At 38.5% G+C, this 27,125-nt stretch overlaps 2 protein-coding genes across 4 annotated transcripts in view; one reads left to right on the top strand and one right to left on the bottom strand.

Moving 5' to 3' along the window:
- The window catches only part of pi4kab (phosphatidylinositol 4-kinase, catalytic, alpha b), a 49,065-nt gene that overhangs the window by 4,121 nt on the left and 17,819 nt on the right, over nt 1-27,125 (top strand). Inside the window, exons 4-38 of one of the 2 annotated variants that reach the window (XM_036578900.1) lie at nt 4,378-4,466; nt 4,581-4,653; nt 4,994-5,256; nt 6,083-6,149; nt 7,225-7,373; nt 7,473-7,538; nt 7,864-7,960; nt 8,136-8,327; nt 8,513-8,613; nt 9,980-10,109; nt 10,369-10,498; nt 10,604-10,699; nt 10,790-10,973; nt 11,881-11,984; nt 12,075-12,243; nt 13,290-13,340; nt 17,627-17,735; nt 17,858-17,994; nt 18,893-19,026; nt 19,122-19,204; nt 19,301-19,371; nt 19,667-19,791; nt 19,892-19,973; nt 20,080-20,163; nt 20,660-20,749; nt 20,954-21,073; nt 21,401-21,427; nt 22,012-22,026; nt 22,151-22,243; nt 23,548-23,704; nt 24,257-24,384; nt 24,507-24,665; nt 25,606-25,757; nt 26,303-26,410; nt 26,514-26,641. In XM_036578900.1, coding sequence (XP_036434793.1) covers nt 4,378-4,466; nt 4,581-4,653; nt 4,994-5,256; nt 6,083-6,149; nt 7,225-7,373; nt 7,473-7,538; nt 7,864-7,960; nt 8,136-8,327; nt 8,513-8,613; nt 9,980-10,109; nt 10,369-10,498; nt 10,604-10,699; nt 10,790-10,973; nt 11,881-11,984; nt 12,075-12,243; nt 13,290-13,340; nt 17,627-17,735; nt 17,858-17,994; nt 18,893-19,026; nt 19,122-19,204; nt 19,301-19,371; nt 19,667-19,791; nt 19,892-19,973; nt 20,080-20,163; nt 20,660-20,749; nt 20,954-21,073; nt 21,401-21,427; nt 22,012-22,026; nt 22,151-22,243; nt 23,548-23,704; nt 24,257-24,384; nt 24,507-24,665; nt 25,606-25,757; nt 26,303-26,410; nt 26,514-26,641 — 3,963 coding nt within the window. The remainder of the gene's footprint in view (nt 1-4,377; nt 4,467-4,580; nt 4,654-4,993; nt 5,257-6,082; nt 6,150-7,224; nt 7,374-7,472; nt 7,539-7,863; nt 7,961-8,135; nt 8,328-8,512; nt 8,614-9,979; nt 10,110-10,368; nt 10,499-10,603; nt 10,700-10,789; nt 10,974-11,880; nt 11,985-12,074; nt 12,244-13,289; nt 13,341-17,626; nt 17,736-17,857; nt 17,995-18,892; nt 19,027-19,121; nt 19,205-19,300; nt 19,372-19,666; nt 19,792-19,891; nt 19,974-20,079; nt 20,164-20,659; nt 20,750-20,953; nt 21,074-21,400; nt 21,428-22,011; nt 22,027-22,150; nt 22,244-23,547; nt 23,705-24,256; nt 24,385-24,506; nt 24,666-25,605; nt 25,758-26,302; nt 26,411-26,513; nt 26,642-27,125) is intronic. The other variant, XM_036578901.1, reaches the window with a different exon arrangement.
- On the bottom strand, nt 14,128-17,453 carry serpind1 (serpin peptidase inhibitor, clade D (heparin cofactor), member 1). 2 transcript variants are annotated; one of them, XM_036578903.1, is made up of 5 exons: nt 17,321-17,453; nt 16,169-17,114; nt 15,212-15,485; nt 14,801-14,945; nt 14,128-14,554 (listed from the first exon to the last, which is right to left on the bottom strand). In XM_036578903.1, exons 2-5 carry the CDS (start codon nt 17,100-17,102, stop codon nt 14,363-14,365), a joined length of 1,545 nt encoding a protein of 514 aa, XP_036434796.1. In that variant the 5' UTR covers nt 17,103-17,114; nt 17,321-17,453; the 3' UTR covers nt 14,128-14,362. The 2 variants fall into 2 exon arrangements, with proteins under 2 accessions (XP_036434796.1, XP_036434797.1); XM_036578904.1 differs by having other exon boundaries at nt 17,273-17,361.

Below are 27,125 nucleotides of genomic sequence, written 5' to 3' on the forward strand. Positions count from 1 at the left end.
GATGCAGGCTACCACTAATCTGTGATAAAATGCGCAGTTATGGTTAAATAAGATTCTGTGGAAGTGGTGTGTCCACGCAGCACGTTACAGTCATACCACCCGTTTTCTTTAGTGATTTCATAACTTCGGTTTTGGTCTTGTTGTAGAGAGTGGGGATCAATGTGTCAGTAAAATATGAGACAGGACACTGTATCTCAGCTCCAAAGTATGCAACATACTGCGAAAGCCCTGGTTCTCAAAGACTGAGTACGGACGCAAATCCTTGGCAATAAAAGTTGCGATAGAGTTTTTAATTCGCTTTGTCCTTTCCGAGTTGGGTGAAAGTTTTGACATTGCTTGATTGATGGTACTCTTGTTGGCAGCAACTACAACCGGGCAGAAAACATGTAATATGGTTTTCCCTCTCAACTGCATAGAAGCCAAAGTGCTTCCATACGCTAGCTTAAGGGTCTCCAACCTGCGGCTCCACATCAGAATTAGATTTCTAGGTAAAAATAAAATAATCCTCCTTTGAAGTAAAATAAAGCTCTGCTGATAATTCTAACACAGTTTTAACAATAAATGATCTTAAACGCTAGAATTAATGTAGCCTATAACCGCTAGTTCACCTAGCTAGTAGCTAACGAAAAGGCAAAGAGAAAGATTTAAGATGAACATGGATAATTTGGAGACGAATAGACGTTTATAATCACTCCAGCTGGTTTCCTGATATGTTTAATCTGCTACAAGAAACTGTTAAACACTACAAAAAACGTGAAGCCGAAGTCAGTTTCTCATTCTCCAGTTTGAATTTTCCCGTTCCACCTTAAATGGTACAGCAGTTACATTCTGGCGCCTCAAGCATCATTTAAGGTGGAACAGGTAAATTCGAACGAGAAGCTGGCGAATAAGAAACTGACTTCAGCCTCGTAAAAAGTAGAACATTCTTAGACATTTTACAAGAAACTGTTGTACTTTTGTGGAAAAGTTTCCAGCTGGTGATGCAAGAAAAGCGGCTGCAGCTGAGCTAAAGCTTAAAGCAGAGCAAAGTAAGTCTGCGTTTTTGTTTGTATCATATTTTTAGCCTACACTAGGACATTAGCATGTACTGAAACACATGTACAGCCAAGATGGAAAAATGAACTTGAAATGTTGTGGCTCCCAAGGTGGTTTGATTTTTGTTGAAAGGACAAAATGACTCTTATTAACATTTGGGTTACCGACCCCTGCACTAGCTTTTAATGTATTGTGCATGCTACAGACTGTCCGGGCTTTGCACTTTCACACTTTGCGTTCCGTCAACATTACGTTATCAATTAAAATTTAGAAAATCGATTTTCAGTAGGAGTTAGATCTCTGCGTGCAGGTGACGGGCAGAAGTGCATTTTATTAGCGGCCGCGTTTGAGCAGCCACATCGCGGCCACTTTTATTAGCAGACCCCATTGATCAGCCACATCGTGGCCACTTTTATTAGCGGACCCCATTGATCATTTACATCGCGGCCACATCGCAGCCACTTTTATTAACAGCTGCTAAATGTTGGTAAATGAAACTTTAACTAGACAAAAGCAAGTGTTGTGGATATTGATGCACTGTGAAAATGTAGTTTGACGATTTAATATCTTGTTTATTTGGCATACATTTTGTGTGAGTGTCTTAATGCAAAATACAATGCAAAACACAGCAGTCAGTACCATTCATTCACTTCATGTATATTTAGTTACATATTTAACCTTTATTTAAATTACATGCAATTGAAAAATATAATAACAAATACAAATAAATGCATTTTAAATATATATTTAAGAAATACGTTTTTGGCCATTTTCATATATTGCAAAAATATATTTCAGAAATGTATTTGAAATATATATATTTTCTCCTTATGGGAGACTAATCTTAATATTGCTATAACTCCCAGATAGGCTGATGGCTGATGTCTGTCTGTTTCTGTTTAACACTACTCACACTGTATGCTTATTGCAAATCAATGGGTATTTTGTATTTAAATAATAATAAAGGACAAACTTAAAATGTGTACGGAAATAATATGGAAAGCAGTTCAGTTTTATTGTAGAAATTACAAGATTAAATATTTAATTGTGTAATGAACATTTCACCTTCTAGATGCTTGCGGTCCCTGTCTTGTAAATTAAGAGTCCAAGTTTTTTGCATTTCCTTTCCTACTTTCTTTCTTCTTTTGCTGCAATTGTTTTGGTAATTCTTTGGTGAAAATTAATTACTACTTTTATTAACATTAATAAACCATGAACATTAACATTATTAAGACATAAGTAATGCTTACAAAGTATTTAACACTTTATTAAATTGTATTAAATTATGTTTGTTATTGTCAAATAAAGAACACCTCATGTTTATTCTATTTATGACTACTTTTTTTCTTGTTTAAATCTTTATCTTTATTATTTCATTTAATATTTAAAGTTTAAGAGCTATAACTCAAATTCAACATTTCTTTACGATGACTTTTTACAGGTATCGTGTATTTTTTCATGCCTTTAATTCTCTCACTTAATTCTCAGTCTCAGCCTTTTCAGAATGAGGCTTCTGACTTTGATCCCCCCACACACCAATCTACCGAACTTCTCAGGTGGCAGAGCAGTTCTGTGACCAGGACAGAACAAATGCTCCTGAAAAAGCAGAAGCACTTAAAAAAAATAATAATAATATAGTGCTGGAAAATTCACTGATGAGTCAAATGAAAGGATGGAAAAAAGAAAAAAAATCCAAAAAAATAAAAAACAATCCTCCCATCAACCGAACAACCATTACAGGATGAAGTAAATTTAAATTGTCACATCGCTAAATATTCTCTTTACAAAACCAAAATAACACGACTAACATAATTACACAGCGTTTTAGTGAAGCTAGATAAAGTCATGTGTGATGGGTTAATATTTACTTAGACATTTTTTTCCTATTTCTAAAAAAGGCTAATAAAAGTGGCCTTGATGTGGATGATCAACGGCGTCCGCTAATAAAAGTGGGACTAATTATGCTGTCTTTGTAATGAGACAGTGTTCTTTAAGTGTTGATAATAGCTCCGATATGCTCTAAAAAAGTGCATTTTGACATAATTTATCCCAATAAAATATTGTCAAATTGCCCAGCCCTAGTTCGAGACATGCAGTTCTCTAGAATATCACTCTGTTACCAGAGCATTAAGATGTCTTTTCACCATATCATAAAAAAACCCCAGGACATTGTTTTCCTCCTTGACAAAGCTTTGCAGCTGGCACTGTGCACTTGAGCAGGCAGTGTTCTGGTGTTCTCCAAACCCAGATTGGTCCGTCTGACTGCCAGATGGTGAAGCATGATTCTTCACTCCAGAGAACACAGTTACACTGCTCCAGAGTCCAATGGCGATCTGCTTTACACTACTCCATGGCTGGTTGGCCATGGAATCCTAAGCCATGAAGCTCCTGACAAACAGTTCTTGCGCTGTTGTTGCTTCCTGATGCAGTTTCAAACATTTCAATGTTCTATCTATTGAGTTTTACAAGTATATGCTTAAAATTATACAGTTTGACACTGTTAAAAATAAAGGATCTGTGCAGGTACATTTTTCGTTCATCAAAGTACAAAGTACAAAGTACAAAGTTTGTTCCCTCAAAAGTACAACAGTGGTTTTAAGGTCAAATTGTATACCTTAAATAAGTTTAGTAATAAATAAGTATTTGTATCTTTTCATAACCTAATGTTTTAAAACAGAACAATTGAATAAAAAGCCTGGAGATGAGACGAGGTGTGTGGAGTCAATACAACTTATTTTTGATTTTATTTTTGATTATGGTACCATTATGTTCCCTGAGAAAAGGCACTGAGATGTACCCTTGATGGTACCATCCCAGTGACAAGAGGGATACTGCCCCAGTGACAGTTTTGTACCATTTTTTTTCTAAAAGTGTATAAAGTAACTGCCAACTTGGATCTTGGTAGTAAGTGTTGCAACTGAGGACATGCAATTTTTATGTGCTATGCACTTCAGTACTAGATGCTTCTGTAATCTTGTGTGATCTTAAGCTATTATTGCTCCTAGACATTTCCACTTCATAACAGCACTTACAGCTGACCAGGGCAGCTGGAGTATATCGGACAGACTAGCTTGTTGGAAAGGCATTATCTATGACAATGTCATGTTGAAAGTCACTGAGCTCTTCAATATGACATTCTGCTGCCACTGTTTGTCTGTGGAGATTACACAGCTATACACTTGATGTTAAGCACACATTAGCAAAGGGTGTGGATGAAATAGCCATACCCACAAATAAGAAGGAGTGTCCACATACATTTGGCAGGGTACATGTGTAGCATGAATTCCTAGTAAAGTTGTTTAATTTCCATGCCATAATTGTAACTGATGCATGTTCACACAGAAAGTCTTCCAATGGCGGAGAACTTCAGCTTCTGCCTGGTGACTCTGCTGTCTGATGTGGCACAGAGAGACCCAGAGTCACGCACTCAGGTTAGCTACCTTGTGTGTGTGTGTGTGTGTGTGTGTGTGTGTGTGTGTGATTATGTGTGTACAACTCAAAACGTGCTCCACAAATTCTAGTTTTCTTTTTTTTTTTTTTTCCAGATTCTGGAGGCCATAATGGAAGTGATGCAGTCTCTGTTAGAGATCTGTCAGGCACCAGAAAACCATGATAAAGGTTAGCACACAGAGCATGTTGTACATGTTGTTCACTGCTGTCATAACAAAACCTCATAATCTCCGAAATGGAAACTTTATTGAAGAAAGACAAAAACATTGTTAACTTCAACCTAAGTAAATGTAACAAGATTTTGTTCCAAGTAATTGGACCATTTCTGTTAGTCCATTTGTCATGAAATGTACACACAGTGTGAAAGGCATCTGGCATGTTCTAAACTTAAACCAGAAATACATGGAGTTATGACATTTTGACATGACAGTGACATTGATGATACACAAACACTGTACAAAGAAATCTCTTTGACACATTGTTCTTTGTCTTTCTCCATCGTATGTAGTTTACCTGTGTAAGTACTTGGTGCCCTGTCTACTGGGTGTGACAAGGGCATTTGGACGCTATGGTAACATGAACGAGCCATTACTGTCCCAGCTCTTCCCCCGTGTGTCGTGCCAGCCTGCTCAGCGCGTTACCGTGGAAACGGAGGGCATCCGCAGGCGCTCCTTTAATGACTTTCGTTCCATAATGCCAAGCTCCTTGCTTTCAGTGTGCCAAGGAGACACACTAAGACGCAAGGCTGGCACTGCCAGTGCTGACACACAGGTATATATAGAACTCTGTCGAAATATTATTTGTTATGTTATATATTTGTACAGGTAAATGTCAGGTGTACAGGTATAGACACAAAGATTACAGTGTAAGGAAGAGCAGGGCACAAACTAACTCAGGGTCAAATGTAATGTAGATATTATATGTATTAAACGGTTTCAAGTGGGATATGCTTTTAGTCATGTTGTCATAGTAACAGCAGCGGTGAGTTTGGACAGCAATTGGACAGATATTTCTCAAGATTCACCCTGAAGTTGTTTTAAAAAAAAGCCACAGCATGATGTTAGAGTTTTACATTATGTTTACGTCACGTCTTCTGTGAGTTTATTGGCAGGTTTACAGCAGAACCTGCATGCAAACGTGTTGATCAGATTACTCAAAAAATTTAATTTTCTGCAGTTATCAGATTACCAAGCGCATGTAAACACACTCAATGCGAGTTAGTCAGTATCCCCCCATAGACGGAACTGTTAGGGACTGTTAAAACTAGTGCCACAGTGCAGCCGTGCCCCTCCATCTGTTAGTTAACCCCATCTATGGGGTTAGTTATGTTTGTGCTCATGCCACATTTAAGCAAAAAACTAAATGTGCTATATTGTGTTCTGCTCTCCCCTACTGAATTTGTTACTTAGATGCATTGCAGTGGCATTGAAGTACATTATAATCTCTTTCTCTCTTTCTCAAAATCTTACAACAAATGGGCATCAAATGGTGCCAAAGTTAGCTACAAATGCTACCAAAGAGCTTCTGTTTGCAAAAGAATGTGGATTAGTGATTACAGGAGAAATTCTCTTATTCATTTGCTCTACTGTGTTCATAGGTGAGCCCGGAGAGAGGTGGGCCTTCACCTTGCTCTCCCACTGCACCAGGCCCTCAGTACTTTGAAGGTAAATCAGGTTTAGTAACATTCTGAGATACCAGATATGGTCCATTAAAAACCAGGGCCTAATCCAACTCATTGCAAATGCAGACATTTCTAAATGGTTATGGCTCTAAGGGTGTTTGAATACAGATTACAGATACTCTGTGGTTGTTTTAGGTTTGCAAGTACATTTTTTATTGTTTGTCATAGTCTTGGAGCATTTTGTAAGCTGAATATCGTCGCTGTCCAAATAAAAACAACTATCTCCAAAATAGTAACTTTACAAGAGAAGGCAAAAACACTCTTACCTTTTAATGTAAGTTAATATAAAGAAATTTTATTCCAAGTGATTTTAGAACATTTCTATTGGTCCATTCATCAGGAAATTTTCACACAATGTACAGGACAGCTGTTGTGTTGAAACGATGTAGAAAAATTGACAAAAATGGAGATATATATATTTTTTTTTGGACTGCAATGATATGCTTGTATGCTTGGCTTCACTCAGCTTTTGATGTAAATTTGTTTTGGATTATGAGTCATTACTCTGTAATGTCTTGCCTTAGAGCTTTTCCAAGTGTCAAGCTTTATCATCATCACTAATGATGATCATGAATAGTAATGTCAACTGCATAAGCATCATATCACTAATGATGATTATCAGTTAAAAACTGCAACCCTGGGGATCATGGCATAGGGAGACCTGTGACAACCAAGCCCCTTGAAATCTTTATGGGTTCTTCATGTAGATTCTGACACAATTGTACACCTAAGACTTAAAGAAAAATCCAATTTCTTATAGACATATTTCACCATTTACCATCAACGACAGTACACAGACAGTTATGACCTGCAACGTGATATATTCATTATTCATAGTTTTAACACTTTACATAGGTGGTCTAACAGAAACATTTAGGTTAAAGTGAGATGCTGTGATGCTCTTGAGAGCATCAGCTTGTTTGAGACATTTTAGTGAGTAAAGAAGCAGATTTTATTGTCATATTTTAATTCATAATGTATGTGGGGGGACCAATATTTTGGGTCCATAAGATCCTAGTTTTGCCATTGGCTTATGCCATTGAATTTGTTTCGTTCAGGTTCATATCTCCCAGATGGCAGTGCAGTGGACCCTGATTACTACTTCACGACTGTCAGCTCCAGCTTCTCTCTCTCTCCTCTCTTCACTGGTGGTGGTGGACAAGAGATGAGCGTGCCTTTGGAGCTACTCAAACGCCTCTTAAACATGGTAGGCACATGTTGCACAAGCTGCATAACTGAATGAAGGTTCAGACTTTTTGTTGATTCTAGCCTCATAGCACAACATGCCTCTCTTCTCTTTGGTCAGGTTAAACTCTTTGTCTCAGATTCATTTCTGAAGACTCTGGATGCCACCATAGTGGAAGTAACTGAGGTAATCCTGTAGTACCTTACCTGTGCTATTTTGCTGACCATTGGATGTTTTATGTTTTATTTAATAGATAAATGTGTGAATTAGAAAAGTTAGCTTTTGTGAGTAAATGTGACAAATTCTATCACAGTCATTTCAGGGGAAACTGCTGGTTTTAAAAACAAACATTTGAAACGATGCATGGGGCATCTTTTAATTTCTTCCTTTTACTTGCAGAACTGCTGTAGTATAACAATAGTAATAAAAAGCAATAAAACACTTGAGATCATGTGTTGTCCTGAATAATTAATCCTTTGACTTGCATCCTCTCTTGCTCTCTGCTGCCTAGGCTAATCCAGGCATAGATCTCTTCTACAAAAGCTTCAGCGACCCTCTGTATGTCAGCATGTTTAAGATGCTCAGGGATACACTCTATTATGTGAAAGGTTTGAAATGACATCTCATAATTGCTTATACATTATTTTTACATTCATGTTATATGTTAGTTATTTACTATTATTAATATTTATTTCTGTTTGTAAATAAACAATAGCATTATGTACTGTTGGTGACAACATTTATTATTAATAATTTATTTCCCCTTTTTCTACTGCTAATCAGATGCACAGTCAGGGTTTGTAAAGGAGGTCCATGACTTTGTACTGGAGCAGTTCAGCAGCAGCCAATCGGAGCTACAGAGGGTGCTTCATGAAGCAGAGAGGTTGCCAGGGGAACCTAGTCCCTTGAAGCTACGTTGCCACGCCAACGCTGCCTGTGTGGACCTCATGGTGTGGGCCGTCAAAGATGAGCAAGGTGGGCGGGAAGGGGAGGGTCGCAGCCCTGACAGACAGAATCCATTTTTAGGGCCAGAACCTTGGCGCACTGTCACTGTGTAATTAGTGCGTTATTAAGAGGAGCTGGTAGCTGCATATGTTTTTTGGAGACAGTGACAGCGATGAATCATTTGAATTTCTTCACTCTTCCTTCTCTCCTCTCAGGAGCTGAGAATCTGTGCACAAAGCTGTCTGAGAAACTGCAATCCAAAACCTCCAGCAAAGTGATAATCGCACACATGCCTCTCCTCATCTGCTGCCTCCAGGTACTGAGGATCCAGCTGGTGTGTTAATGTGAAAAAAATCATTAACTTTCCAGTCCCAGTTCTATGGTCACAGTGAACATTTTCTGTGTTTTTCGTTATACTTTAAGCAGCTAATTAAGGGCTTGATCATTTCCTGATGATGCCAAAAAGGTTGTTTCTCAGTTTGAGCATTTTACATTTTGTCTTTGAGTGTACACTTTGTACTTCACTAGGTAGTGCAGTGGTTCCCAGAGTCAGTTCTGAGACCCTGTGGACGTATTTGTGTTTTCCCCACCCTAACACCCCTAACCTAGCATGTGAAGAATGTGTTAAATAATTAATAGGCCTGACACAATCATGCAATTTTAGCTGATGATTAATTGTCATTTAAATAATTGCAAATGTAATTGCCTTTTTGTTCATTATATGCAGCTATTAAAATACAAGCCGAAAATGTCTGTTTAGCTATAATAAGCTGTTTATACTGAAAAGTCACAACTGATGACAGACACAGCTCAAGCTTGTAAACAAACATTACTCATCACTGCCCTGTAAAGCTTTTCTAGCAGCAGAGAGAAGTTGGAACATTTGTTGTTATCATATTGTTTACCTATGATGACTCAGGCCAAATGAAGAAAATGCACTGAATTTACGTTCTGTTTGTTGCACTGTAAACATATGATTGTGAAAGTTACCTGTGGAAAATAATTACAGGCACTTTAAATAATTGCGATTGGGTAGTTTTATAATAATTGTGACAGGCCTTTTAGTTATGCAGTGATTCACAATCCTGGTCCTGGAGTTCCAATGCCCTGCACATTTTAGAGTTTCCCCCCTACGCCCAGCACTTAATGCAACTAATGAACTAATTAACAAGCTCATCCTTAGTTGGACTGCATTTGTTAGAGAAGAAAAAAGAAGAGCCATTGAGTTAATCAGTTGAATTAGAATAGAAATTGAATTGAATTGAAAAAGAAATGTGTATAGTGGGGAGTCTCTAGGGGTGGGATTGGAAATTCGTGAGGTAGTGCCTGGATTGTAGGAATCTTGTAAAATGTATTGTAAAACTTTGATGTTTTACAATAAACGGAAATAATAAGTTTGAGGCACAGTACATCATGTCTTTGAACATTTTGCAATACTTACGACAGCCTGTGACTGCTGTACAAGATTCCACACTCATTTTTTGATGGTTCTAATACATTGTCAGGGTGTTAACTGACTTGATTTGAGACACAGGGTCAAACTGTAAAGAGCACAAGGTCTTCAGAACTGGGATTGGGGACCACGGAGGTAGATTTCAGGATTTAAGGCAATGACAGAATGAACACTAAGCTATGAATGGTGAAGATAAAGGAGGAATGTAACGAGTTTTGTGTTTTTGCAGGGACTAGGTCGACTGTGTGAGCGATTCCCCGTCATAGCCCACTCTGCCACAGTGTCTCTGAAGGACTTCCTGGTGGTGCCCTCGCCTGTACTGATCAAACTCTACAAGTACCACAGTCAGTACAGCACAGGTCTGTCCTTCTTACACCTACTGTACCTTCAATTAGGGGTGGGCGATATGAACGCATCATAGCGGTATTGCAGTAACACACGTAGCTGTATATTTTTGATAGTATATTAGAAATTTATGACAACTGGTGATCTGTTCCCACCTATTGAACTTCATTAACTGTATGTAAAAAGTATCAAGATATTTAAATTATATATATGATGACATATTATGACAATGTGTGTTACGAGCCAAACTCTGTTCGAATGACCTCTCTACAGGGGGAGGAGAGATCAAGATCAGTGTGACCAATGAGCACTCCCAGTCCACTTTCAATGTTCTGTCTAATAGGAAGGACCAGCCCTCTATGTATGAGCAGCTGAGAGATATTTCCATTGACAACATCTGCAGGTTATGGTCCCTCCATCAGGCTTTCTGTTGCACCTGTTTCTATATGCTTTTATGCTCCACTATTATGTTCCATAAGTGTGTTTTTAATGCGTGTCTGTTTTCCAGATGTCTGAAGGCTGGTCTTAGCATGGATCCTGTCATAGTGGAGGCATTCCTAGCCAGTCTGTCTAATCGATTATACATCTCTCAGGAAAATGACAAGTATGTAAATAGTCATGCAGACACATTCCCGATCTGTCTCTTTGTATTTCTCAGACTGTCATGTCTGATTGATTGGTGCTTGTTCCTCAGGGATGCCCATTTAATTCCAGACCACACTATTCGAGCTCTAGGCCACATTGCTGTGGCGATGAGAGACAGTCCAAAGGTGATGGAGCCCATCCTGCAGATCCTACAGCAGAAATTCTGTCAGCCACCATCACAACTTGATGTGCTTATTATAGACCAACTGGGTTGCATGGTCATCACAGGCAATGTAAGACCAATATATGTTTTTAGCAGTTTCAACACTCAGCTAAGACTATGTTCAGATTACCAGGTTGAAGTTGCAGAAATCAGTTTTGTTTTATGTGACACAGTTCTGATGTTTTCAGAGCTTTATGGACACACGCATCTGATCTTTTCAAATAATGTCTTGGCCACTTTAAAGTGTGGTCCTAAAACGGTCAAATCAGTATTTGTGTGTTGTTTTTTTTTTTTTTTTTTTCTCACACACACTGCATGTGCCATCATTAAGATAATGTGGAAGCAGTATCTAACTTGAAGTTAGTGGCAGTAAACGGTGTAGGAGTGTTGCATCTGACCCTTTTCCACCTTTGTCTTGCTCTAATAATAAACAGATGCGAGCAGGTTAGAGCAAATTATCTGCACAATGAAGGCTTGTTCTGCTGGTCGGTTTGTTTGTTCATGACGCACGTGGTTCATACATGTGACATTATTGATTTAGGATGTGCTCATGTGGGTCATTTCAGGGCACAAGTTCGTTCACATTAATGACAGATTCGAGTCACTTACATACATGAATATGAACCATCAAATTAGAAAGGTAATATCTAAGCAAAATATCAGAATTGAGCAATGAGGCCTGTAATGTAAACATAGCCTAACTGCTTGTTTTGCATTAGTAAACATTTTGACTATTATCATGATGAATATTTTGAGTGATTAAAAAAAGAAAATTTGCATGGCAAATGCATGATTTGCATGATTAGGGTGAAAGTGAATCAGTAATAAATAAATTATTAAAGAAGGTTTTGTGCAGATAAGGGCCCTGAAAGTTCTATATTTGTTAGGCCAGTCCCTTATATTAATATGGAGGATGCTGGAGTTTTCAGAAAACTATACTGTAACTTCTGTTTTAACAGAGTTACCATTTCTTTTAGCAATATATCTACCAGGAGGTGTGGAACCTGTTTCAGCAGATCAGTGTGAAAGCCAGCAATGTGGTATACTCTGCCACCAAAGACTACAGAGACCATGGATACAGGTATGTTTGTGTGCATGCTTCAGCAACACGTAATTGAATCCTTTGAACTGACGACTAAAAACAAAACATCAAATATGTATCTACTCACAGGCACTGCTCTTTAGCAGTCATCAATGCTCTAGCGAATATCGCTGCTAACCTACAGGGGGAGCCGCTGATAGATGAGCTCCTGGTTAACCTACTGGAGCTCTTTGTCCAGCTTGGACTGGAGGGCAAGAGAGCCAGTGAGCGTGCAAGTGACAAAGGACCTGCCCTCAAGGTTTGTATGTGCATGGATATGCATTGAATTTGTGTTTTACAGTACCAGTGGGGAAAATGTTTCACTTAAATCTCTGCCAGTATACAAGCAAATTTTGATGAGATATATACAATTGCTTAGGGGTGTTTTACCCAAAGGGGTGTTTTACCCAAAACCCTTATAGGAAAGTCTGTCTACTCAGCAGACATCTTGGCAACACTGCCAGGCAGTTATTCTCAGTTATTCAAGACTTGACTCCTATCTCCTTGGCCAAATTGTAGTTTCAAAAACATTTTAAATCACTAATAAAATTCGACAAAAAATTCACAAATAGTTTGTAGTGTTTGGCTCAAATAATGCACATAAAGCATTCGGATTGTTCTGGTGCTTGTGCATCCAAATCTGAGGGGGGCTTTGCCCACTAGTGGTTTTACTAGCAAGCCAGTTGACTCTTTTTATTGAAAGATGTGACTTTCTTCATAAACAGACGCCATATTGAGTGTTATGGGCTTTCCAATACATTTTTCAGCCAGTGACCTGTTTCATCCGTTGTAGTATCTGTGGTTTTACCCCTGTTGGTAAAGCAAAATGTTAACATAAATTTGTGCAATATAACAATCATTTAACAGGTACTTGTTTTTGTTTTTTCTTTTTTTTTGCATTTGTTTACATCATTTTATACATTGTTTTATTTTTTCTTCAAAAGAATCAAAAGATTATTTTAGAGGAAAAATTGTACCAATTTTTCTTGGGCCATTATTCTTCTTAAGATAACAATTCAGTAATTTAATAATAATGAATATTAATTAGTAGTAAGGGTCAATTTTGATCACCCACACAATATTTTCATAGTAATAAAGTAATGTAATTTTAGAATACATTTCAGATGTATCAGCAAATATTTCTGCTGACTATGGCTGGTAGCATCCAAAGGAAATTTGGTTGTCTTTGGTGGTTTGGTGGATACAAAAACATTGACTGAGATGTTTAATCCCATGATTGTGATTTACTGAATTTAATCTGTGTTAATTATTCATGTAATGTTGTTTTGTGTTGTTGTCTTTCAGGCATCTAGCAGTGCAGGAAACCTTGGTGTTCTCATCCCAGTGATTGCAGTGGTAAGAGGGTTGCTGCTGTCCAATAGCTCACGCATGACACATGCGGTTATTTGATTCTCTGATGACTGACTTGTATTTGAAACTTGCTCCGCTTTCTCAAAGGTCCGATTCAATATTTGTGGTTCTGCTTGTCTAGCCAACAGTTTTAGCTGCAACTCAAGCATTAATTTTTAAGATTGGGATTTCAAGGAAGGAATCTCTTGGCTAGTGCTGGGCGATATTTCAGCTATGCTGGTGTACCAGTGCACCCAGTGCTGGGTGCTTCATATTGTTTTCAGTGAATAGTTACAACAAATAGACAAATAAAAAACTAAACACATGAAATTGACACAACAAAACACAAAATTCACACAAATAGACACAAAATTAGTCATTTTTCTTTCTGTAAATCAGGTTCTGGTCAGAATCATTTTAAAAATATTGTCATATTGAATTTTTTCAATACTGCCCAGCACTATTCTTTGCATTAATTTTCAAAATTAAGTCATGTTTGTTTTGAACACTGAAAGCATTCGGCACCCTTATATTCTTCCAGTAAAGACCTGGCACATCACCCCGATGATGCGTCATTATTGCTTGTTGTGTTCTCAAACTTCTGTTGTCTGATTTAGCACAGCTTTGGTTAGACTTTAACTTCGTTGACAAATATTGATCTGGCGTGCAAAATGTTCAGCTGTTGGGAGCTTTGGGGACGGTTCACTTTTAACTCTTTATGTTCTTCCTGAATCTTATGTGTTCTTGTGCATGATTTGACCCACAATTGTGAATGAACTCACAGAAATCTGGAGTGATTTAAATGTTTTAAAAGTTTTACATTTTACTGTGGCATACTTAATGTTACATACTTAAAGCTTCAGCTGAATCACATCTTTTCATATGATGTATTATCATGCTGCCAGCACCATAGCAATAACTAGACTTTTTGCTGAAGTCTGAATAACATTGACTTATTCCACCGCTGTACACTAATAATGCCTAGTCAGTAATAACTTTTCTGCCCAACTGTGTATACGAGAGTAAAATTAACTTTTTGATGGGTCTGCAACTCGTCCCATGAAGACCAGGCAGTCGGTGCGATGCTCGTAGATGAGAAAGAGGAAGGGCCGGTCCACTATAAAGCGTGTCTGAGTGGAAAGAGGCATGAAACCAATGTGGGTCATCGCTGCTGCCTCGGTCCCCTCTTCGTTCACTGTAATGGTTCCTTGGTGCTGAAACTGAGAGAGTGATATTGTGTTCTGTTGAGCTCAGTTTTATGCAAATTTGCAGCCAAACCACAGCTATCCGCGTATATGCATTTTTGGTACATCTAAAAAGTGCTTATATATTCACTTCTGAGTAAGAGCTAGAATCATGCTAGAATATGTACCTCCTGCTTTCTGCTGTTTACTGGATATGATCTGCCAAATGACCATTTGTAAATGTAGATATATTAAAACCTGCATTGGGATGCCTTGTCTTACCCAGTTGATGGCGACCTCCTCAGAGGTCATGGGGGAGAAATCACCCTTTTCTGTAAAGAGGTCACTCAGGCCCAACCTCTTCATGTGGCTGATCAAGTCATAGCTCTGCTCCAGCTTAAACTTTGGGAACACCACTTCACGGGTTCTACCGAAAAAACACATGGCAAACTTGTTACTTCCTTTCATCAATTCCCTGAATTGTTAATAAGGTTCTGTTGTAGGACTAACTTTTAAAAGTTTTTCACATTTGAAACAATGCCAGCTAATCCTCTTTAAATGGACTTTGTCTTAATCAGTCCCCCTGCTGGCAATTGGGTCATATTTGTTGCATGCTTTATTAGTCATTGGTTCAAGCTGTGTTGTCTTTTAGTTGTGCAGCTACATGTTGACTGGCCGATGTTATTGCCATACCTGTTGGTCATGTTGTTGAGCCACTTGTTAATGACAGTGGGTGATATCTCCTGCTCAAGGGTTCTCATGCCAGAGAGCTTTTGGGGCACAGCGATGAGCATGCTGATGTTGCCTTTGTAGGGCAGTTGTAGAACATCACAATGCAGCTCATGGTCAGCTGCTGCCAGGTAACTGCCCTTATTCTGCATCATGGGCACACGGACCTGGTGCTTCTCATTCACACGGAAGTTGCGATAGTGGGTCAGCTCCTTAGGGAACTTCTGTTCCCATGTCCCTACATGACAGAAAGAAGGATTGTGGATGTTGTGTTGTAATAAGCTTAATGGTGCCGTTAAGTTCAGGACTATGCTTCCACAGTGTATGGAGTACTGGCCTAATTTCTTAAATAAGTGTTCCAAATGCCATTCTTTGGTTTTTGACTCTCATCTGATTAAGATGTGTAAACTTTTTTGGGAACATTATTTTAAAGTAGTGCTTAAATTTAAATCCACCATTGTTTTCTAATTAGGTTAATATTGGTCTTGTGGTCACTCAGTTCACATGTGCATAGTAGGTGGTATGAATAACTTTCCACTGTCTATATGTACTTCACTGTCATTTCTCTGCGCTTTAACAATCTCACTTTCTTCATGTGTGAGCAAGCTAGCGTGCAAAAGTAAACCTAGTAAGCATAGTCTTCATGTGCTTTATTTGACCCCCTGTGATAATGGGATATCTGTATCAGTAGGATTATAATTGTGGAGACAGATTCTCTGCTTCCATCATTGTGTATTAGTTCTACTTGCCTGGCCTAGCAGGCTTGGAGTGTTGCACAGATGGATGCCAATCAAGCCTGGCCAATGGAATATTAGGACCACAGCCAGAGTTCTCAGATATCTCTTATCAGCAAATGACAGGTAACATTCATTGGTTGTGTATGGTTCATAACTGCTGTGCGTGAGGGGTTCATATTCTTACCTTTAAAGTAGAGGTAGTTTAGGAGCATCACCACCATGCTTGGGTCAACACTCTTTAGCGGCTCCTTGATGAGCCCTTTGGTGATCTTCTGAATCCGCTGGTTTGCCTTCACAAGGAATTTGGGGTCTGTAAAATCCACAGATTGAGGCTCTGCGAAGTAGTATGCCTTCGCCTCACTGCGAAAGCTGTCCTGTATGTTGACATTTTTCTTCATGTAAAGGTCGTTCACAGAGCGCAGAGTATAGCCGAAGTTTCGCCTGAAGAGCCGGTGTGTAAGTTTGCGGAAAAGCTTGTGCACAGTCGCGTTATCATAGTGGCTGCTTGCATTGACAAATTCAGCAAAGCCCAGAGCATGGTAGAGCTGCTCATGTGTTGAAGGACCTGCACCCAAGGCCATCATTCCCATGGCGATGGAGATTCCAGCCGGTGCTAGCAGGATGTTATCTGTCTGGTTCATGTGGTTGCGGACGCTTCGGTACAGGCGAAACCCAAAGTGAGAATTGACCACGTTGATGCGCTGTAGCCGCGTCCGCCCGTGGAAGAGCCGTAAGAGACGTGCCCTGCGCACTTTGGGGTCAGATGGCTCAGAGACAAGTTCAACACCTGGCGCCGGTGTGGAGATCTCATCAATGGCATCACCTTCTGTATAGTCATCATCACCTCCTGCTAGGATCTTATCGAAGTCAATGTAGTCCTCCTCCTCCAAGCCCTCCAGGGCTAGGTCATTGGTGACTGTGTTCTCCCGGTGAAAGTCCAGAGGGATAGAGTCCACGGCCAGGTGCTCGCCTCCCTGTAGAAACCCCCGTGGGTCCACAGCTTTGGCGCCATCTTTTTCTGACTCCTGAAAGCTGAAGTGCAAACTGAGGTCCTTCACCCCACCCAAAGCTGGAGTGGCTAGGAGAAAGGCTGTCACTATGAGTGACAGAACCCACATTTTTGGGAAATGCTGAAAACAAAACAGGCTTATATGTTTTCGCAATTTGCAAAAGAATAAATCCATGAGATACCAAATTCATTTTAAGTTCTAAAACTTTTTAAAGTTAAGCAACTGCGTATTACTATTAATGAACTCGTAATACCTGAAAAAGAAATAAGAAAAATCACCTGCAGGTATTTTTGAGACACTTTTTCTTATAACGGTTTCCTACTTACCAGCTCTCTCTGTCTCTGTGAAGTATCTGTGTGCGTACTCCGTTTGTTTGTGATCAGGTCCTGTTTTTGGACTTTGATGTTGGCTTGCACTGATCAAACAGTGTCTGGTTCAAAGAGTAGCCCTACTCACAGATTTATCCCAAGTGATCATGCTTTAACTCTTGCACTGCACACAAATGTTCAATTCACTCACTATTGAGGAACTGCTTATAAATGCACTGTACCATCTAACCTAAACATATTTTGACAAAAAGTTTGTAATGTGTTGTCTCAGATGGTGTGTTTGTTTTTGTGTCTGCTAAATAGTTGACCCGTCGGTTGCCCCCCATTAAAGAAGCTAAGCCTCGTTTGCAGAAGCTCTTCAGAGATTTTTGGCTTTACTCTGTGGTTATGGGCTTTGCTGTTGAAGGTTCTGGTAAGGACAAGCATTGACAACTCCTCGTTCATTATATAAGATACATTCATACTCTCCAGATATGTTCATAAAACATATGAGTTTTTGTGAATTCTTGAAACTTTATTTGTTGTGTAATCCAGGACTCTGGCCAGAGGAGTGGTATGAGGGAGTGTGTGAGATTGCCACCAAGTCTCCTCTGCTCACATTTCCCAGTGGAGAGCCATTACGCTCTGAGCTTCAGTACAACTCAGCTCTGAAGAATGACACTGTTACACAGGTCCCCTGAACATTATCTTGCCCTCAAGTAGGGGTGGGTGAAATGACAGTATGACATCATCACAATAAATGACAGCACGATTGCATCAGTACTTGAAGATCACTGAAAAAATTGTGAGGAGATTGTAAGTTTCAATTCCAACAATCGGTGGTGCTTGAGAACATAATTAGTCCTTTTTAAATAGGATGTAGTGACATACAGTAAAATACTGATTAAACAACCTCTGTTTAAAAAACATCTTGTATTGTTTTGAAAATGTTTTTAGAAACGTGGCACTACAGTTTTGCTGGCACAACAAACCCCCAAAAATTAAGTATTGATGGTGATGCATATAGATCTCTTGTATTGGCAAAAGACATGCCCATATAAGGACTTCCAGGTCTGAGCTTGTTTTACCTCTTGGGAAAAATGAATGTGATTTCCACCCTCCTTCCCCCTTTTATTGAAACAAATCTCCTGATATATTTTATTCTATGTACAGTTTCCCCTGAATGTGACTGGATACTGTATACTGTACTGTACAACACTATTATATAACGACACCAGCTACTCAAATCGCAGCCTACTTCCCCCAAAACACACCACACTTGACAAAGCTCGCTGATTTGTTCAGGTTATTTTGCAGTCTTATGATGTCATGTCAGTGCTCATGGTTATTAGCTTGCAACAGTGGTGACTTTTGAAAATGCCATGCAGTTTTCTCATAGAGAGAACCAGCTTAGACTAAGCTAAGAGCTAGCTAAGAGTTTATTTTTTGCTAGAAAATCACGATGTGTTTTTGCCATATTGCCCACCCCTACCCTCAACTTGAAGACAGACATGGGTCAATGAATCTGAAACCTTCAGGAAGCTAATGACCAGTTTTGTAAAAATTGTTTAAATTGCTCCTTTTTTGTAGGCGGAGCTAAATGATCTACGAAGCACTATCATTAACCTTTTGGATCCCGCCCCAGAGGCAGCGGCCCTCATTAACAAACTGGACTTTGCCATGTGCACTTACCTTCTGTCAGTCTACAGACTGGAATACATGAGGTACAACGCCTATGTCTGGGTCTCTGCTGTCTTTATCCCATTCTCAGTCTTCTACACATTATTTTTTATCGGTCTCAACTTTCTGCCTCCCTCAGGATGCTGCATTCAAATGATGCTGACCGGTTTCAGGTGATGTTCAGATACTTTGAAGACAAAGCCATACAAAAGGACAAATCAGGTTAGAAGAATGTGACGGCATGTTTAAGATCAGTGTGTGTTTTTGTCTCAGTCCCTATATCTACCACTCTTTCCATGTGCCTTCTCTCCTCTTTAGGAATGATGCAGTGTGTGATATGTGTTGGTGATAAAGTCTTTGAGGTATTCCTCCAGATGATGGCAGAAAAGGTGAGCTCAAAGAGGTTAACAGAGATATATTTATTGGAATGTGCTAGAGCTGGGTGACTGACAAACAGCCTGTTGTTGACCCTTGACAAGTGATAACTGTCCATATATATTATAATAACATTTACATGACACATTTGATTTTCTTTTTCTGTTATTGCACAAGGATTGTTAAAACAAATGAGTAGTAACCATGATTAGAAGCTGTGACCCAGGTCCTTACAAAGTAAATACTTATTAAAGGTATGCATGGTCTAGAATTATGGTTATGTTTCTACATATTTTTCTGTTTTCATAGCCAAAAACTAAAGAGCATGAGGAGGAGCTAGAGCGCCATGCACAGTTTTTACTGGTCAACTTTAACCACACCCACAAGAGAATCCGACGAGTAGCTGACAAGTACCTTTCTGGGCTGGCCGAAATGTATGTCTGTTCTTCATGTCCATGCTGACAGATGCATCTAAAATCTAAAATCTTTTAAATAGCGTCAGTCTTTTTCATTCTTTATTTCTTGCTTATTCAGGTTTCCTCACTTGCTGTGGAGTGGACGAGTGTTGAAGACTATGTTGGATATTTTGCAGACACTGTCTCTTTCTTTGAGCGCTGTGAGTGTTTAACTCAAGTCTCACAATATATGGAATGTATTTTTATTTTAAACATTTCTTTTGATTAGTCATCAAGAAACGGTTCTTTTGTTTTTTTTGTTGCTAGGACATCCACAAGGACCAGCCTTACTATGACATTCCTGATACTCCTCACAGAATAACGGTACCAGACACGCATGAAGCCCGGGAGGTGAGGGAAAAGTACCCCATCAACTTTGTACACTCTCAAGTAAAAAAAAAAATATATACAGGACAAGCGCAAAATGGAAAAACATTATGCTTGTAATGCTGTTAACAACAAATCATTACTCTGTAAATTAGCAAGAATAAAACAAACATATAAAGTGATTTAATACGGGAAAGCCTTCCGCTTTGATTACTTTAGATGCTGAAGTCTTGTGGGTAAACTGCAGACAGCCTTTTACAAAAAGATGAGTCAGTATTGTTCCACTCTGCATTGATGGCTTCAAACAGTTGAAAAACATTGCCAGGCTATTTTTTTTAATGTGAGACCAGATATTCTCTATAAAGTTTAAATATGAACCAGGACAAACCCGTTAGCGAAAACTATTGGTATTTTCGGCTTAGTCCTTTTATTTTTTTTTTTCTGCATGGAAGTGTATGCTGAATCAAAAAGATGCAGGCAGCTAAATATTTCAGAATTTCAAATAATTATTTTTACATAGAGCATAGTGAAGGACTTTGCGGCACGATGTGGTGAAATTCTGAAAGAAGCAATGAAGTGGGCCTCTTCTGTCACCAAGTCCCATCTACAGGTACAGAGCATGCACTTTTTTTTGAGCTAATCGTGGTCTCTCAGTCCATTTATAAGATTTGCAGCAGGTTTCCTGACATTAAACTTACTTCTTTCTTATTTGCCTTTCCTCTGTTTTTTCTTCAAGTTTTATTAATCATTTAGCATCAGTGTGAAAATCTGTCTCTTCTCTCTCTCTCTCTCTCTCTCTCTCTCTCTCTCTCAGGAGTACCTGAATAAGCATCAGAACTGGGTGTCTGGGCTTTCCCAGCACACTGGCTTGGCCATGGCCACCGAGAGCATTCTTAACTTTGCTGGTTACAACCGACAAAGCATGACTCTGGGGGTGAGGCCACACACCATACAGCATACACATGCTCCGCCTGGGTTTAAAACCTGTTAAAGCAATACTTCTGCATTGTTCAATCTATTTGACACATCTGTAGCATATAACTGTTTATCACGGCAAATTATTCCCCTTCACTTAGAAAAAGAACAGAAACACTAAAGCACCTGCCGTTTGATTTCTTTTATAAATATGATTGTCAATAGGTTTTCTGTTGGTGAGCAACTGTATGCTACAGATGCAGCACATAGAAATTAGATTGAAAAATGCTGGAGTGTTTCTCTAATTTCCTCAGAGTAATGTGATTGCTGTGCTCTTAATGGCTAGATTGCTGAGGTTATTGGCCAGATAAAGGTAAGAGCGCATCATGTGTAATGGCGATCCAATTCGTGTTGTCCAGATCAAAGTATAATCAATTTAGCATAGTGAGGTGCAAATAACAATTAGATTTTAAAGACCAAATCAGTATCGCATGTCATACAGAATCGAGACAATGATTTTAATCTGAGATTCAGTAACCTAAGATCAACTAGACTGTAGTAACTGAATTTTAACTTGGGTTTTACTTAATATTGTTCTGGCAGTCCTCTTGCAACATTGCAGTAATTCTGCTTAAGTAACGTTTTCTTTATTAATTTGTCTGCATTGCATGTTTTTGTGTAAATGTTGTCTGTTTCTTTTCACATTATTAAGCACTTTTGCATTTGAGCTGGTGCAAATATATGTATTATAACCTGTAATCATTGCGTGGCTTCATGTGTACCTTTCGAACCAGTTGGGTTCTTGTGCAGTGTTTTGTCATTGGTTCTGTTTTGTGATGTTTCACTCCATCACGCCTCTGTTTACCTGCTGAGCTGTTTACTCGTATATCTGTGTGCCTGCTGGGCTGGGTGCTTGGTGGTTGGTTTACTGGGTGCCTGTTTGGTTCTCGTCCTAAGGCTGCTTTCCCTCAGGTTGGTACTGCTGGTACTCAAATGAGCTCATGTGGTACTCATACGCTGTGTTGTGTTTGGTTTTTTTTGTTTGTTTGTTTTTTTTTTTTTTTTTTTACATATCCCATTCTCTTCTTCCCTGCAGGTCACCCAGCTGACCGACCGGCCCACCTGTGTGAAGAAAGACTACTCCAACTTCATGGCCTCCCTCAACCTGCGCAACCGCTACACTGGAGAGGTACAGGCACTCTTGAGTGTGCATAACCATCAATTAGACCAGTAAAGTCCTGCTCAGATTTTGCAAACTGAATTTGCACTACGTAAGACCAAACAGAAAGGTGAAAAATCCCAGTTCATATGTCACCTAAATCGATAGGTTACAGTAGCATCCAGTGTCTGATAGCTTTCGTTGCTCAGCGTGAATTTTAACCACATACGGACATAAAAATTGATCAACTACAGGCAACTACAGTTGTTTTTGCATGAAACATAGTCATATTATGAGTGTGTGTTATGAATGATTTTCAGCAGCCACCAAAAATGCTGTGTAGGCTTCAAATAAAACTCTTGAACATCTTTTAATGACAATAAGCTGTAAAATTCTTAGATTTATTTCAATCAAGAGATTATATCTTGTTCTCAAAGTCTTATTGCAGTCACTGTGCAGAGCAGGGAAATGCTTGCTAATGTGACTAGCCAGAATTTAACATTGCAATTTTTTTTATATTTATTTTTGACTGTTCAATTTATTGTTAAACTAATTTACCATATAACAAACCAAAGCATGTAACTGTTATTAAATTACTGCCTTGTAAAAAAGAACAGTACAAAAACAACATTTTTGAATAATACTCAACCACAAAATTACTCGAAATGCGGTAGGTTCTGTTTTCAGTATCTGTTTGCATATGACATGTTTACTTGAAAATGTTCTAGTTTCATCTACATCTATGCATGCTTTACCCTGTGTGTAACTTGTATAACCATCTGAATCAGATTATTTAAATCCACAAGGATATCTGGTAACGGGGCATTTTAATTAAAAAAATTATGTCAATAAATGCCTTTGCTTATAGTTACTGACTTCTAAAAGGGATGTAGTTGCATTTTTACTTTTGAATTCCTGCCTTTTTAACACATTTTTTGGCTGTGATTTGGTAGAAAAATTGACAAACAGCTGATTCCACAGCAGTGTCTATGAATTTGAGGTTACATAAGAATAGGTTTGGAGAATACATTCAGTATTTTGTATTGTTTTGTGTCTGTGTGTGTTTGTATTTGCTATAGACTGTGATTGTATTACGAGAAAATTTTGTCCTCACAATAGTTGTTATGTATTTAAAAAGCACCTTTAGGTCCTTTTTGCTGGACTTCACAAGTTTATATCCAGTTATTACTTTATACAAAGTGACAAAACATTTCTTTGCCCACTAAATGTTTGGAAATGTTTGCTGCTGTTGTCAGATTTAGGGTTAACACTAGGCTGGTTTCAGTGTAAGATGTCACAAGTAATACATTATTCTGATTGTGCAATGTGTGTAGGTGGCGGGTATGTTACAGTTTGCTGCAGCCACACACAGTGAATCCGACCTGGGCAGACTGATGGTCACGCAGATGAGTGAAGCTTTAGAAGCCAAAGACTCAGATGCTTTTACACAGAGCATGTTCAAAATGACCGCACTGCTCATCAGCGCTAAAGGTACTGCTACACTAAACATGAGTTTCTGCCCCTGTTTCATCCACATGGCCCGTTATATAATAATAAATGTATATTTATAAGCATATCGGTGCTGCCTTAAAAATGAGAAGCATCTCCAAAATAGTAACTGTGCCAGAGAAGGCAAAAACCTTCTTAACTTTTAATGCAAGTTAATTTAAAGAGGTTTAGTAAAGAGAAGTAATTCTAAAGCATTTCTATTGTTGAATTCATAGTTCAGTTTTCAAACACTGTTAAGGACAGCTGCTGTGTTAAAATAATGTAGAAAAATGTAAAGGACATGCATTTGGACACGTGATATTTTTTCATATTTTTGTTTTGTTTGATCTGTACAAATATACACATTACATTAGTGGCTAAGTAATTGTGTACAATTACCAGCACAAATCTAAAGAAGCAAATGTGTCTTGGTTGATTGATTATATATAAGGTATGGCGAAAATTAAGAAAGTATGGAAATTTTTTGTTGCCGAACTATTATTGTAATAACGTAAATCGAGTGCTACTGAGCTCAAGGCTGCTCTGTCTCTGTAGACTGTGATCCTCAGCTGCTGCACCACTTGTGCTGGTCTCCCCTGAAGATGTTCACTGAGCACGGCATGGAGACAGCCATTGCCTGCTGGGAGTGGTTCCTTGCTGCTCGTAATGGAGTGGAAGTCCCGGTAACACGCACATGTATCACATACATGCATGCACACACATTACTGTGTAAGGAATTCTTGCTGTGTTAAATTGTGACTAAAGCCATTTTGTATGTGTATCATTTTATTGTGCATGTGTCTAGTTTATGCGTGAGATGGCAGGAGCATGGCACATGACAGTAGAGTTAAAGATGGGCCTGTTTTCGGAGGCGGAGTTAGAGGCAGATCCTCTAGCAGCTTCTGAGGAGAGCCAGCCTATGCCCCGCCCCCCTGACGTTATTCCACATACTCTCTGGATAGAGGTGAGAGTGCATAATTTTTAGATAAAGACCTAAGTATTAGGGACAGGAGGGAAAACTTCATGGTGTTGTGATGTTTTGGGTGAATAAAAAATAAATAAATATTGAACTAGAATCATATCATAGCTTGAGTATTGGGGTCCAAGTCTGAGACCACATTTAAAATTTGGACATTTTTTTGTAACCTGAAAATAAACAACAGAAAGTTTTGGAATTTTGGAAAAAAAACAAACACAAGTTAAAAGAGAATTAAAAATGCTAAAAAAAAAATGAAGAAATACAGAAAAAGTTCTGGACTCTTTCTAGGTTCCTATTTAAGAGTAAGCAAATATTAACTCCGTTAAGGCCATTGAACAAAAAGGTCAGATTATGTCTCATTTTTCAGTCTTATCCCTTCCATTAAAGTTTGTGCCCAGATGGCTCTCAAGTAGATTCAGGCTACTTATTGTGGGCTTTTGCACAAACTTGTGGAGTCCATGAAGGCTTGAGTGCACACTGTCAAAATATTAAGAATTTTTTAAATTCATGTTAAAATTTCATACTCATACTCTTTTCACTAAAATTGCTATGCTGATAAAATCATTTGTCATGAAAAACATTGTGTAAAATTAGAAATTAACACAGAATAAAAGCATTTTCACAAGCGGTCTCAGACTTTTGGACCCATTTTTACCCCTTTTAATTAGAGTTCAACTTAATGCAGCCAGCATAGTATTGGAGTACCATTGACTCTTACTGGCTAGGATGGATGGCATAGTTTCTCTTTTTTCTTGATAAAGAGTGACGTGGTTACTAGTTGAGCACTAAATGAACAAAACTATAGTTAGGAGCACAACACATGTGAGGGGCAAGTTGCTCTACAAATGCCCTTATTAAGTATGTGCATTTGAATTCCTGAAACTGATTTTTTAAAGCAAACAACAAAGTAAATGTTTCTGTTTAGTTTCTTGTGCAGAGGTTTGAGATCGCCAAGTACTGCAGTGCAGATCAGGTGGAAATTTTCACTGGCCTCCTCCAGAGGGCACTCTCACTTAGTGTTGGTGGTGCTAAAAGCTGTTTGAACCGCCATGTTGCTGCAATAGGACCACGCTTCAGGTAACAAATACACTAAGATACAGTTATTCCAACCACTGTGTCTGTTACGGTACACTTACTCCAGATACCAGTTTTCATGGCCATATAAAGTGCTGTGCAAAATTCATTAGGAAAATTGTTTAAAACTATTAGCCTGTCAGTAAGTGTTTTTGCCAATAAAACACTATGTAACATTAGAATAAATACAAATAAACAAAAATACAAAAAAGTAAGATTTTTCTCTTTTAAAAAAGTTATTAATATCTTGATTAGAAAAATACAGTTAGAAGAATATATGTTTCCTGACTTTACATGTATTTATATAAATTCCATCAGCAGCACACCTGATTTAATTTAATGATTGATTGATTAACTGAGGCTGGTATTAGATGAGAAATGTGTAAATACTGTGCCTACTGAAGGAGAGCTTTGGAATGGTGAAGCTGCCGCTCTCAAATAAAATCACAATGTAATGTTTGTTTGTATTTATGTATAATGTTTATTATAAATGCAACAGAATTATACACTGTGTGATATGACTCTAAGATAAATTGTGCTTGCTTTAGACTCCTGACCTTAGGTCTGACCCTTCTACATGCTGATGTTGTGACCAATGCTACTATACGCAATGTCCTCAGAGAAAAGATCTACTCTACAGCCTTTGATTACTTCAGGTACACACACATGTACACCACACAGACATTTATGCACTGACAGACATCACAAACTTTATTCTGGAAAAAGCTGGTTTAACAGGTGTATGTGTGTTTATGTCAGTGTTGCTCCAAGGTTCCCTACTCAGCAAGAGAAGCGTCTGCGTGAGGACATCAGCATCATGATCAAGTTCTATGCTTGTCTTCTGTCTGATAAGAAATACCTCACAGCCAACCAGCTGGTCCCACCAGGTGCTCAATTAAAAAGATAAATTGATTAAAGAGGTTAAATAGGTTTAGAAAACATGTAAAGTTCTACAAGCACAAATCTGTGTATTTCAACCTTAAATCAGTGTAGTAGCAGTGTAGTATGCAATGAAGGTTCTTTGTTCACACAAGCCATTTAATGTGTACTAAAAGCTTGAAGTAACTGACAGCTGACCGCTGAAGTCCATTTTGATGCTTCTTCCATTTCTACTGATTGTCCTTCTGCTGCCTTATTAAAATGGTATAAGAATCAAAATCACTTTATTTTACCAAGTGTGTTACACATACAAGGACTGTCTTATTGAGTGCACACATGTAAGACATGTAATGTAAATGGACCGGACAAGTATGCAGACTATTTACAAATATCCAAGGAAAATAAGATATTAACTAATGGAAAACAAGACAAGAGAGCATATATATATATATATAATATATATATATATGTTTTTTTCATTAAAAACCTGTG

Source organism: Colossoma macropomum, unplaced genomic scaffold (assembly GCF_904425465.1).
Source record: "Colossoma macropomum unplaced genomic scaffold, Colossoma_macropomum, whole genome shotgun sequence".
Classification (NCBI taxonomy): domain Eukaryota; kingdom Metazoa; phylum Chordata; class Actinopteri; order Characiformes; family Serrasalmidae; genus Colossoma; species Colossoma macropomum.